Source organism: Chelon labrosus (assembly GCF_963514085.1).
Source record: "Chelon labrosus genome assembly, chromosome: 23".
Classification (NCBI taxonomy): domain Eukaryota; kingdom Metazoa; phylum Chordata; class Actinopteri; order Mugiliformes; family Mugilidae; genus Chelon; species Chelon labrosus.
The window spans coordinates 7137383-7151826 of NC_140356.1; the positions used below are offsets into that span (position 1 = coordinate 7137383).

At 40.3% G+C, this 14444-nt stretch overlaps 1 protein-coding gene across 1 annotated transcript; it reads right to left on the reverse strand.

The window, feature by feature from the left end:
• Nucleotides 1-5008: 5008 nt before the first annotated feature.
• On the reverse strand, nt 5009-13740 carry slco1d1 (solute carrier organic anion transporter family, member 1D1; the record flags this gene model as incomplete). Its single annotated transcript, XM_084573116.1, has 14 exons — nt 5009-5867; nt 6045-6162; nt 6267-6331; nt 7049-7233; nt 7629-7794; nt 7888-8083; nt 8534-8698; nt 9006-9284; nt 9801-9899; nt 10141-10287; nt 10426-10550; nt 10933-11065; nt 11348-11489; nt 13690-13740. The coding sequence occupies 14 exons, from the start codon at nt 13738-13740 to the stop codon at nt 5654-5656; spliced, it is 2085 nt and encodes a 694-aa protein (XP_084429242.1). The 3' UTR covers nt 5009-5653.
• Nucleotides 13741-14444: the final 704 nt, after the last annotated feature.

Sequence of the window (14444 nt, forward strand, 5' to 3'; positions counted from 1 at the left end):
GCGTTTGTTCAAAAAAGTTCACGAATTATACGGAAAGGTTAAGGCATCCGCGGATACCAAGCCGAGCGGCCTTGACCTCAAAGGTGGAACGGCGAGCCTCGATATTAAAATATTGTCGGGAATGTTTTATTTGGCCAGTCACCGCTGCGCCGGGTCAGTCAGCGCCACAGCGGGTCACACAATCAGCTTTGTCCCCTCGCAAATTCCAAGGATTATGATTTAGAGCGCTCACATTCTTGCACAGCAACAGCGAGGGAAGTGTTTACCACTTTCTGGAAAAAGAAAAAAAAAAATTGACTGTAAGGCTTTGCTCCCTGTCTTTTGACACTGTATCTAGTTTCAGGTGCACTCAGATAGGAATGTAGTTTCCCACTGCATCACTCCAACTTAGGACAATGCCAACTGTACCTGCAAGTAGATACTATAATTTTATAAGCATGACCAAAAAAATTACTTTTTTTTTTTCTGATCTGCTTTGGTTTGTACAAATCAAAGCAGCTAGATGTGCTTTGCAATGGATATTTTGTTGTGTAGAGCGCAGCCTGCTGGTGAACCAAGATATTGAGGAAATTAAAAGTGCTTTAAGCGACACCATATCATTTCCACTTAAACCTGTAAACTGATGCTTTATCTACACAAAAGCAGTATCATACTCACTGGTCATGACAGTTACATTACATAACGTGGATCGAGCTCAAACATGGCTCCGGTTCAATTAAAGAAAGCACAACGCTATTTGGCAAACACAAACTAAACACAGGAGAGTCCATGTTTGAGCGAACCAGGTTATGTAATAACAACCTTCAACTTTAAGCAAGCTGGGCCAGTGTTGATGCACATCTACCAAGAAAAAAGATAAGTTGCTTAAAAAAAAAAGTAAGAAATCATAAGGGTTGATGCTTATCATGAACCACATAGTGAGGTTATGTGCAGGACTGCAACACTGGACCATCCATGTCCTGTCATTAATAGCGAGTGGTGCACCGTCAGCACAGTCAAACAAATTTCTGTGAAAAAAAAATGAGAAAGCAGGCACCCACATGTCTACCTGCATTGATGATACTCCACAACCCCTCCCTAGGGCCCCCTGACAGATTTGTCTAGTTTGGACTGAGCACACATACATTCTCCTTTATTTTTTAAGTTTATTCATCACATATCTATCTACGTGTCAAATGTGGTGCCTCTTGCAAAGAATATTATTTTGTTATAGTACAATTCAACACTCACTTACCAGTCTGTTAAGTACACTTCAAAGGCATTTTAACCCTTTATGGGGAAAGCAACAATGTATGGTAACTTCAGCACACATTTTTAATTGCATCCTCTGTACCTCTCAGTGAGGTTTGTGAGCATGCGCTGAAACAGCATCTGAAAGTTGGTTATTCAGCTGGATGATCAATTTGGAGGATGTAGTTTGAGGTGATGTTAAACTGTATTGAATTAAACACTAATGTGTTTGTTATTTAGCCTAGCCCACTGACTACAGTTAGGTGGTCAAAATAAAAGAAACATGTGTTGCTACAACTACAAAATGAAAAGGCAGGCAAATCAACAGCTCTCACAGTTGTTTTAAACTAATGCTGGATACCATTTAGTGTAGGCCTGTTATGTAAGGTTGCATTCAATTTCACTAGTGTACCTAATGGACTGGAAAGTGAGTTAACGCCGCTTTAAGGAAATATTGACCAAAAACTTCATGCTCCACAATGCACCGCGATTTGTGTTACCTACGCAATGACCGCACCCAACCACTAGATGGCGGTTTGTCAGCATGACAGGTTCACTGTCACTGTGAGGAGGCTGTAAACAAGAATGAATTGTCATAAAATGTCCAAAACAGGTTGATTCTGAGGAACGGCCATGTCATGATACATCTGAAAGAAGACTGATTTTTTAGAACTTTGTTTGATTATTATTGTTAAGGCCGTGTCACGTGATCCACGAGTCTCCATATGATCTTGCTGATCTGATTCAAGCAGGAAATTAGAAGTCCTTTAAATGGCAGCATATCGCTTCCGCTATTAAGCTGCCAAATGTCTTATCTACAATGAAGTTTTAAAATGGATTTATGGTCAACAAATATTGTACACCCTGGTCAGGACAGTTACATTACATAACGTGGCTCAAGTTCAATTAAAGAAAGCACAACACTATTTGGCAAACACAAACCAAACACAGGAGAGTCCATGTTTGAGCAAAGCAGGTTATGTAATGACAACCTTCAACTTTAAGCAAGCCAGACAGATGTTGATGCACATCTACCAAGAATTAAACTAAAGATTTTTCCTCTGATAGTGACGAGGAGACAAAATAAAAGTAGCTCGGAAAAAGGAAGAAATCATATGGGTTAAAACTACAATACATTAGTCACATGATGGGGTGGTTGTCCATTTCATGTGCTTATTATTAGGTTTTTGACAGACTTTAAAAGAATGATTAAATGTTCTAAATGAAAGACTAGGTTATTTTTATTTCAGGAGATCAGCTGATGCACCACCAGAGTAAATATGGCGCCACTGGAGTCTGGAGGCCGTTAGCCGTTAGCCTCCAGACTCCAGTGGCGCCATATTTACTCTGATCATGCGGCAAGTGTTGTCAGTGCTGCGGTATTTTCTCTCTTTTGTTCTTCAAGGAATCATACGGTTTCTTTAGTTTTGACCTTTTGTCAGCAGATTTTAAGCCAGCGGCAAGCAGTGCCTTAACATAGCTGCATGTTTACGCGACCATTGTGAGCTAGTTAGCATAACAGTACTACTAGCATTCAGATGGCAGCCATGCACAGGCTGGAGCTGACCTGCGTCGGTCCCTTCAAAATAAAATTATGAATGCCTGCGAATTTGTGCCTGACGTGAATATTAACCACAGCATTATAAAGAAGCAACAGTTGTCCAAAATACAGCACAGGGAGAGTATTAACTGCATCATAACCCAAGATTTATTATTTTTTTCTGTGTTTTCAACCTCCATAAATTCCTGTAAATTATCATGTTTTGCTCTTAATATCATAGATGTTTCAGCCAGTTAACCACCTCAGGTGTCATCAGCTGCCTGATGTTATACCTACATTTAAAGCACCTTGGAAGATTCATATCTATACACTGAGCATTGTGGTGTGGGGTAACTGTCTTTAATGCTTATATACATGCTTGAAGGACAAAGAACTGAATTGTAAAAAAAAAAAAAAAAAAAAAAATGAAGAAGAAAAATGCTAATAAACACAATATATGGACAAAATAGAAATACAATAACTCAATATATAACCTTTCATTATTAACAGTAATTATGCATATGTATTAATCAATGATACATTTAACCAGCAAGATACAGCGTGTAAAGAGAGTAAATCAAAGTCAAATCTGACACTTGACTCACTCACTTTTAGTCCACTGTCCAAACCATAGTGAACTTTGCCGGACAAACACTGGCGAGGGTTGTGTGAACGCTCATGACCTGTGGGGTTTGTGTAAAACGGTGTGACTGTGATGTAACAAGGGAATGCAATTTGAGACAGCAGGGCATACCCAGACATGTCAAATGTTGCTGGGGCACACTGCTAATCGTCAAAATAAAAGTTACGAATCATTTAAGTTTTACAGCACTGTCTCAGATTCCGTGGCCTGCACCTTTCCCTTTCCCCTACATGCAGTTAAAAAAAAGTGTGTCAGAGGAACTAGTTTATGAGATAATAAAGTGACTGATACGTTCTTCTAGACCCTCTGTGACGGTTGCAAGTAACTCTTTCCATTCTGTTTGAGTGACACAGGTAGTTTAAAGCCTCTCAAATACGTATATAAAGCACTTCGGCAAGGATATAAGGCACAATCAGTTCACATTTTTAAAGATACAAAATCATTTTTGGTATGTTTATTGGATAAAATACTGTTTCTGACTCAACGACTACAATAACATAGTACATTCAAACTTAGGTTGTTATATTGTCCAACATTTTTGTCCAAAATTGATTAAAATGCCATAAAGGAATAGTTTCACATTTTGGGAAATATGCTTATTTGCTTTTTTACCTATCAACTGACCTCACATCAACATGGCCTTCCTTTCTCAATGCAAACTCGCAATTTTTACAGTCCACAGCAACAGGCAACTTTGAATTAGGGGTGCTCCAGCTGAATAAAACTTTAGATTATGTAGCACTGGCTGCACAACCTCATTCAATCTCACGTACTTTACTGTGTGGACCATAAGAAGCAGAGGGTTAAGAAAGTGTAGAAGAAGAAATGATTTGTCTTTCCTTCAGATCGTCCAGAGCATACAGTTTCAACTGTCAGGGGTTTGGGAGGTTCAAGAGTAAATCTGTAAACCCGTCACACATCAACAGATAACACCAACCTTGGTACTGAGTGAGGTCTGGACTGGCTTTCTACTCTATTGCCAGGCGGGTTGAACAGGGAACTTGGTCCAAAAGCTCTGCCATGGTGTCTGCAATGAGAACTGTCTTCTTTGTTCCATTTTAAGGCAACCAAGTACAATCTAGCTTCTTCGCACAGATGGTTCAGACACTCGGTCGGTGGTGTGTGACGTGTTGTAAAGCATTATGTACTTCTTGTAGGTTATCATACCCACTCAACACAAGCGCCATTCTGGTTATCACAAGTCAATGTACCATTAAAAAGATTCTGAAGATGTTATTTTAAGGTAAAACAGTCGCATCATATTGCTTTAATCTGTCACTGTTGCTTGTTGTCAGACAACTTCACGGCCATGACAAGATTAGTAATAGATTAATAGAAGTCATTGCAGTGTATTTTGATAAATGACCCCCCATAGCATAATTTTGTATCACATGAATAGATAGCCTGTTATCAAGTGGGATTTAGACGTGTTAGTAGGTGGATTTCGCTATATTCGACAAAACCAAGTTAGCTGTTTCCCCCCTGTTGCTATCCTTTGTGCTACGATAAGTTAAGTTGCTTTTACGAACCCGTCATCTCTCCGCAAAAATGCAAATAAGCATACTCCCCAAAACTATTCCTTTAGTTTACTCACATGTGTAAGCACAAAATAATCCCTGAAGCTCCTCAATAGTGAAAAAAAAAAAACATAAAGAATACTCAGCCTTACTTAGCAGTGCTACGGCATTTTAGGCAACAAACACTTGTCGTCTTCTACTTGTATTTAAAAAAGTACATATACTGTATAGATGATTGCCAAATACTTATGGCACATAAATCACTTTCAATATAAAGCTGTAGGGTGAGACATTACTAAGTTTACCTGACCTAATGCTATTCAAGTATAAATGGTGGAGACAAGACGAGCGTTCTCCAGATATCTGAAACACATATTCCTCTCCCAACATCATCATGGGTAAACTGCACAGTGTCTTTCTGCCCAGCTGAGTTGTTGACACTGACTCTCATACGTTGACTGATGTTGACTATAATACTATTTCACGTTGTTGGGTTGTCATTCATTTTACAGCTAAGCTCTAGTTGGGATCTTCGACCTTTGTGAAGTGAACAAAACAGCAGGTACTGCCTCTGACACACTATCTGTCTTTAAAAAAAAAAAGCAGTCTTTGCTCGAAGACCAAAGACTGCAGACACTGTACCATTACCACGTTTGGTCAGGTATGGATGCAGCACCCTATGCAGGAGCTGCATTACACAATGGTGTGGCCTTCCTGAACACCTCAAATAGTGCTCTCCTTGTCTCCGTCTTCTTTGTTTGTGGCAATGTTGATGTTGGCGTGTCCGTTGCCCACTCCGTTACCCTCTGGTCCAGCTTCTTTTTCCTGATTCCTCAGTGCTAACTTCTTCTGTCTCTTGACAATTTTGAGGTAAAGGCCTCCCCACATCATGTTGGCTAGGAGGTAGAGTCCGGTAATGAGCCCCATGAATGTAATTCTGAAAGCAGAGTACAATGGAGTAGGTCAAACATAACATTATTTGAGATCAGTAGGTTTACTCTTTACAATTATACTGATTCTTACTTTTACTGCTTGCATAGGTTAAACAACGTCATATAGTAACATATTAGGTAACATATTTAAGCATGATGATAAAACCTTGGTTCTACGGTACCTAAATGCATTAGCGTCATAGATTCTACATGCTCCACGGCCTCCACATTGCTTGGTACCCCACTTCAAACAGGTTTGGTCAATCAGCGCTCCGAAATATATAGGGGGAGGGATCCCGCCTGGAAACACACAGTAACGCATGCATGAAGAAGTAATATCATTAATGCTGTCATGAAAAGCTTGATATCCTTGTGTTTTCAATATGAACAGTTTAAGTACTCACCTAGAGTTCTTACTATCAGTGTCTGCATACCCAAAGCCAGTGACTTCAGGTCTGGCTGTATGGACCTGAGTTAATGACCAAAAGTTACAATATTAGATGTTTATGCAAAAATTTGACATAGCTTAAAGACGCATAGATCAGCATTGATAGTCAGTCACATTTAGAGTATAAAACTCTCAGAACACACCTCTTAGAGCTAATTCCTCAACTAAAAGTTTATATACACCAATCAGGCATAACATGACCACCTTCCTAATATTGTGTAGGTCTTCCAAAACACTTGTGACTCATCAGAGAATGGACATGGGCCTTCTGAGGGTGTCCTGTGGTGTCTGGCAACAGGATGTTGTTAGTGGGGGCCTTTGGGTCCTATGGGTTGAGGGGAGGGGCCGCTGTGGATCATCCCACAGATATTTGATCAGTTTGGGATCTAGGGAATTTGGAGGCCAGGTCAACACCTTGTGCTGTTCTTCATGTCTTTTGAGTTGTTCCTAAACCGTTTTTGTGTGTGTGCCTGCTGGGGATGGCTGCTGAGTGTCATTGCTATGGGGTGGGGGTGCCTGGTCTGGTCTAGGTAGGTGGTACATGTCTAAGTAACATTTACACGAATGCCAGCTGGAAAAGTTTCCCAGCAGAACATTGTATTGTCACAAGATGGTCAATATTATTTAATTCTCCTGTCAGTGGTTTTAATGTAGTGGCTGATCAATGTATGTATATAATTGTCACACAACATACTAATTTTAAAGCGTTTGATCTGAGCTAGCTTTGGCGTCTCTGACCTGAGCAATACGATGTATCCCGGCGTGCCCCCGCAGGCAGAAATAAAGGACCCCACTACAGACAAAGCCATGTAGAGTTTGAATTTCCTGTCGCAGTCGCTTTTCCTGGGGCACTGGCCCAGGACTGTAGACATGTTGGCGGCTGGGGTCGTCATCTCCCCAATGCAGGTGCAGTTATGAAACGTCTGAAGGACAAGACAGAAATGTGAGTGATCACGTTTAACCGCTGGTGGTTTGTTTTTTGCAGTTGCTGCTTTGTAGAAAAGCTTTGGGCTCTAAAATGTAAAATACTGTTTATCTGTTTAGGCTCGTCTTATATGCGCTTATGAGTGGATTCATGATTGGAGCTCCCAAGACTGTCCCATAGGAAGAATGCCTAATTGTGTTTGTGACAATCAAATATTGAATTTATGAGCTAAATAAAGGATTTCCAAATGCAACACCGCAATCTGTTATAATGAAACAACTGTTTTGGTAGAAACTGATATCTTTAAATTGGTCTTTTCACCACTATCTTTTCCTGTTAACCGCAAAATGGCAAGTCGGGCACATGAACTCTGAGGGTCCGTAGGTCGCTCACCATCTCCCTGCCGCTGCCGGTGGAAGTCTGGCAGCCAGCCAGGCAGGGTGAGGCGTACGTCATGCCATTGTAGGCACAAACCGGGTCCCAGTGCTTCATTGAGCAGGAGCAGCCCATGTTGCACTGCGACAGCAAGGTCTGTGGGTTGTAGGACAGTTCAGGAGCCCTGGTGAACACACAGAAAAGAGACACTGGGCTAGTGAGACACTGGCCCCAATTTAGAATTTCTCACACAGGCAACACGGCCTAACCCACTCACCCTTGGTATGAGATGGTGAGGCCGGCCACCTCCGCGTTTTCACATTGGATGAAAGCCTGAATGGCAAGCAAGCAAAAGGACCCGATAGAGGCAGTGATGGACACCCTGGCAGCTCCGATGACACTCAGCTTGAAACGCTTCAGCACGAAACCACCAGTGATGATGCCCAGAGCTACAGCTGGCAGGTTCAGTATACCTGAATGGAAGAATGAATGCGTGAATACACTGGCTAGTTTTATTCTGAAATAAAGGAAGGGGCGGGACCTTGCCTCTCTAAGAGATGGTACACTTACTGTGTGTGCTACTAAGAACACACCAAAATCTGTTTGCATCAAAATGTTTCTGTTCTGCAGCCAGTTCATGTTGTTCTACTGTTTGGTGACTGTAGAACAATTCAGTATGCACACAATACTGTTGGCTAGCCAGTCATGTAAACAGTCATTAAGTGCTAGTCGCAGTTACCTGACTTGACAAACACACACACACAAAAGGAGAGCCCACAGGGAGCTATTTAGTGCTAACATTTCAAGACGCAATTATCGCTCACAATCACACTTCCTTTCAATAACAGTGTCGTTTCCACCGCCTTGAACAACAAGGTGCAGCCAATGGAAAAGTGTATGGGGGGCCAGTTGCCGTGCCGTACCTATGAGGAAAATGGCCTTGGAGGCCGACTGGCCGTAGATTTGCTCCATGTACTTTGGCTTGAAGGTGATCATGCCGATGAAGCCATTGACAGACACCAGGTAGGTGAGGATCATCATGGAGAAGATGCTGTTCTTGAACAGCCTCTTCAGCGATGGAATGAAATCTGTTGAAGAAAGAGCAATTAGACCAAAAGTAGTCTTAATAAGATAAACCAATACACCAATCCACCAATTTCCTATTTCATGCATATTTATCTCCATTAGTTCCTTTTTTATTTCTTCTTTTAGTCTGAAAAATGTGATTACACATTAGTTACTTAGTTACTAGTGACACATTCAATGGTATTTAAGATCTAGGAGTGCATGCCCTTCGTTGTTACACATTAAGCATTTTTATGAGACTTTCTTTGAGTTTTATGGTACGTTAAAGGCTAAATTGACCTCACGTGGTTTATCTAAACAGTCTGTTACCCTTAGCCAGCTCCTGGAATGAGACTGGCTTCTCCTGCTCCTTCTCCTTCTCCTTCTCCTCATGGTCTTGGGTTTCTTCCGGCAGAAAATTCTCCTGCTCTGCCACCACGGCAAGCTCCGTGCTTTTACTCTGTTTTTGCTCTTCGCCCTGCTTGGGCAGAGACTTGGGCAGAAACCAGAACGGGATACTCGACAGTAGAGCCACTGTGCCAGTCGCTATGAAGCCCAGCCACCAGGCTCCCACCCAGCGGGAGTCCTTGTGGGTGATGGTGACGGTGTCTGGGAGATGGACAAAATGATGATAGCGGGTATTGTTGGATATTACGTTTGTAGGACTCAACCTTTCAGGATCAACCTTTAACCCTCTCTGTCGTAATAGCTTAGCCATTAGCAAGAGGATGAGAGCAATCAGTCCTCATGGTCAGAGGCTGCCAACAGCTCTAATCCATGTAATAAACAGTGAGATACTCCTACTGTGTCAACAAGGAGAATTGTAGGGAAATCCTCTTGCCTTGTTATTGCTGAATGCCAAATGGTTTTGCTCTTTCAGTATGACCTTTCCATGTAGGTTCAAAGGGAAGAAAGGTTAACTAGTTTAAATAAGGGCTCTTTGAGGGCGCGATTTTGACAAACCAGAGGATAAACTATGTGCTCATCAAGTCAAAAAGACCAGAGTCCCTATCTCTAGTAATCAGGGTATCACTTACTGAATAACTACAGTCGCCATGTTGTGCAGTTAGTGTTGCACCACTGCGTAAACCACTTTTTTTGCCCTGAAAATGGGAAGTTCCATACCTAAATCCACAAATCCAATGTCCACGTAGATCTTGGCTAGGAAGGACCCAAGCATGAACCCAAACATCGGTCCTAAGATTCCCACCGTATGGATACAAGCTGGCAGATGGGAAAAACACAAAGAGTAAAAAGCAGAGAAAGACGAAAGACATCTAAATGTTACAAGATACTCATACAGTAAAGCAACAGCAATAATATGACACTAGAGTCTATCTGATTAAAGGGTAAAGGGTATTTCAATAAGATAGACAATAACGTAGCAAAGCTCCAAAGACGCTGACAGAAAAGTGTGTCAAAAGCCATAGAAAGGAAAGATGACAAACTGTAAAAAACAACTGACCCAAATAGAAGGGAGTGTTTTCTTCTCTGGAGAAATCATCCAGATAGGACACCCCCAGGGGCATGATGGGAGTCTCTCCAATTCCACGCAGCATGTTTCCCAAGAACACATATATCCACATGGACGAGCCGGCAGCCTTTTCACAAGCTGTGGGGAGGAACAGCGGACTTAAAACTGCACGACTGAAATGTATTGATTTTAAAAACAAAAAACAAACAAACAAACAAAAAAATGCAGATTTCAGACCTAGATCTAACAGATGCAGTGAACGCATTAGCCTAATACCTGTTTGGGTCACTAAATCAGGTGTCTTGTCTGCCTCCATCATGCTCTGATTGGACAGACAGGGCAAGGCGCTCTCGGTGCTGTTGACCTGTGTGTTGTGAGACATACTGGTCTCATATTTATACCTGGAAATTAAGGAGAATCATAACGAAAATGTTAGCTTTTCTCAAAGTGACCATGCACCCCAAAAACGTTCAATTCAAATAAAAGTCTGACTGGTTATTTATAACATGCGGTGTGCAAACACTATAAAAACAGACATATTTATTATTCAAACTAAGGCTGCAAGACATAGTCTAACTATAGTTAGGAAAATGTATGTTGCAAGCTCCTTGACAACAAGAACACAGCAAGGTGCCTGTTCAAGTCTGGTTAACTGGCCGGACTTTTACATAGCAGTTCTACCTACAAGAACCATTTTATTATGTCATTCCATTTAATTATATCCTTACTGCTCGATAAACCTTTACAATGTCATAGTGAAGAAGTAGGAAGCTGTATACTAACAATCCCTGGAAGAAGTGTGGCAGGGCTATAAGGTAAGATCCAGCAGCCATAATCACACAGCCAATGGCTATCAACCTGGGACGGTGGAGCTTAGCACCGAAGTAGCTCACAAACGCGATTACCAACAGGTTGCCTGAGGAGGAGAAGATTTAAACAATAACTTTATGAATGCATGGAAGAATTAAGTAATTATTGGCTTAATCAATAGTTATATTATTAGCAGTCATATGAAGACAAGAGTTGAACTAGTTTTCTTGTCTATCTTCTGTCAATAAATCCCAAGAAGAAAGGTTAGTGCTTTCTGGTAGATAAATGCAATATTTTTTTCTGTCTGTATTTTCCTTTTTTAAAATGCATTCACGCAGCTAAAAAGCACAACTTCACCATCTTTTGTGTAGATCAAAATTTTGCATACCCATTTCAAAGCTGCCATCTATAACCCCAATCAGGGAACTGGGGATATCAAAGCGCCTTTCAATCTGGGTGATGGAGCTCTTCAGGTAGGCTCCACCAAAGGCTTTGGCAAAATATACAAATGCCATAGAGGCCAGGAAGAGCTGAAAAACACAGACAAAAAGTCGTTAGATTGAGCGATTCAGGCTGGGGGAGTGTTGATTGGATTACATTAGTGAAAAGAGTTGGCAGATGGATCCTCAGAATATCCTTGAGAGGTGGATATGTCTTGTATGTTGTAGCCTGAGATGATTGCTTCATTACTAATCTCTTTTCAAAGACACAGAGTGAGAGGATTGCAATGAAAGTTTCTGAATTGTGTTTATTTAAATGACAAAAGGATGTAATTGTATCTTGTACACATGTTAAGGGAAAAGTATTATCACATAGGCGTGTCCCATGATAGATTAGACTCACACACAACGCTTAGCACACATTTGAAGACCAACAGCTGGTTTTAACTTTGAGTAGATTTAAATTCATTTACATTTGATGGGATTTGAGTCTTTATAATAAGTCTGAATGAAACTAGATTTAACTGAATTAAATTTCTCAAAGCCTCTGGCACATGTTTCTTGGATGTGCTGATGTCAGCTCATCATGCAAGTTAAAGAAAATGTTCAGAACTGCCAGAAACCTACCCTTGAGTCACATTTAATATGAGCATTAGACTCATGTAACTTTATATGTAATATTAAATGCCGTGATATGTGTTATTATTTTTACATTTAACCTTTTTTACTTCAGTGTTTTCTATGACAGGACATAAGAAAAGCATCATATTGCCCTCAATCTCGACTGTCCACAGTTGTACCCAAGCACATACCTAGGCATGATAGGTATAGAATAGATTTGGACTGACTGATAGAAATAGTCGTTTCCTAGCATTTTCCAAACCGGAGCTAAAACTGACAGGAATGGACAAAACTATGTGTTCATTGGCTTCAAAATAAGCTCAATAGTTACTACTATAGTTACCACATACTACTCATAGTAGTGTTACTTCCAACGCCAGCATAGATGGAAACGATAATACACTCCAACAAACCCAGTCAGTCAGATTAATTATTCCTCATTTTTAAACCTTTTTGTCTTGTACTGTTCAAATTTAGAATATTGCTGGAAAACATGAAAACGTATGTAAGACAATATACAATATACAATATAATTCCATATTTTCTCTGTCTTACAGGAATCATGAGCTAGCTAAGGTGCAAACCTTTTGCAGGGAAAGTGCAGCCTGAATGTCTTTACTAAATTTAACTGAATTGAACTTGTAATGAAATGTAGTATCATTATACGTCTGTCAGTATTTTTAGGAACAATTTTTCAGTATTCTTCATTTAGAACAACTCATCTAGGCAGTGTTTATAAGAGATGATGCTAAAGCTAGCTTTCAAGCTAGCTAACTGGCTAGCTAGCTACAGTTGTAAGCCACAAATGACTAGAAACTTGACTCTGTCTCAAATCAAGGGGATGAAAATGAATGACAATTTCAAAATGTAAACTGGCCATCTCACTGTTGTCAAACTGAAATAGCATTTAGTTGAATCCTCACCAGTTTTTCTGGACCTTATTTGTGTTCCAGTACAAATCGTACTAGCGTGGAGCCACATCCTTGACACTAAGATCGTTAATGATTGAAAGGGATTCCGACTGGGTTTTAGGTCACAGATTATTCTGCGAATACACAGATAAGTGCGACCACTTGCCAAACAGTTAAAAGTCTGCAAGTAAACATTTCCTCCAGATTTCAACATGTTTGTACTTTTTAACCCGCAGGGAGGTTTTATATGACCGGGCCGTTATCATGTTATCTGTCATATAAGCATTTCATAAACTTAGTCACACTGTTGATAGTGAATCAGCAGCTCTTTGCATGGTAGGAATACAGGTCACAGCAAATAAAATGCTGTTTATGTGCCCCAAAATTCACTTGAATGATAGATTTTAACACTTCTTTACAATAAAACTTTTATCTTCCCTCTCCACAAGGAAGATAAAAGTCCCAATGGTGGCCTCAAAGTTTGGCAATTAAAAAAAATAGTCTTTTCCTATTAAAGTTGTGGTTTTCACTGCCTAATCAGGTGGTATTTGAAGGACACAGGTAATACTAACATAGAATGTCATATATGCTTACCAGTGAGATTTAACAGCTTGGCGTTAACATAGCTAATTAACATGGCTTCTGGGTCTTTAATTGTATATAAAAAAAAATAAAAAATAAAAATCATGACAGTGCACAAGGCATGGGCGTCTCCCTATGCATTTGTTAATACAGACAAAAGTTAACATTTCACTGACCTTCAGCTTGGAGCAACATGCCTCACGTGTTTTTTTGGACTCTACACTCATGATGCTGGGTGTACTCAATAAATGCCAGAAAGCATAAAACACAGCACTGAAAAAAAAACTGCAAAGAAACAAGCAGATTAGATTCATAAAATTAGTTTTCTGTTTAAAAAATAATTTGTCAATAAATCTTGTAATAATAGTATAATAGTTGTGTGTTTGGCAGTGTAACCTAATATAAGTAATAAGAACATCATCCTAACCTGCACTGATTTCTGTTAAACACACTTTTTTGGAGATGTTTAAAATATAATGTTTCCAAATTGTGTAACTCATTTCTATCTGATTGCAATATGGAGAACATAAAAGCACAAATCATAAAATCAGATCAGTTTAGAAACAGATTTTCTTATTGCATCCTAAAGAAAAGCTAACAAAATCAGAAGTAGTAAAGAACCAGAAAGAGAATTTACCTGAGAGGCAGCAGTGGTCCTAAGAGGGATGGCAGCTGAAGGCGTGTTGTACCTGCTAGGACTTTCTGCTTAAAGCAAGAGTCTTATCACAAACAAATTATAACATCACCTGTAATCAGTAACTCAGTCACTCGTGCACTTGTTGATCGTGTCAATAAAAGGCCATCCAACCCTGCATCCCTACCTTTAGGCAGGCATACATGCACGTGCACAAACGTGACCACAGTGCCTGTCTGACCAGCGTTGAAAGGTTCGGGGGTTCACTGAATGCAAACACACACACGGACATTCACA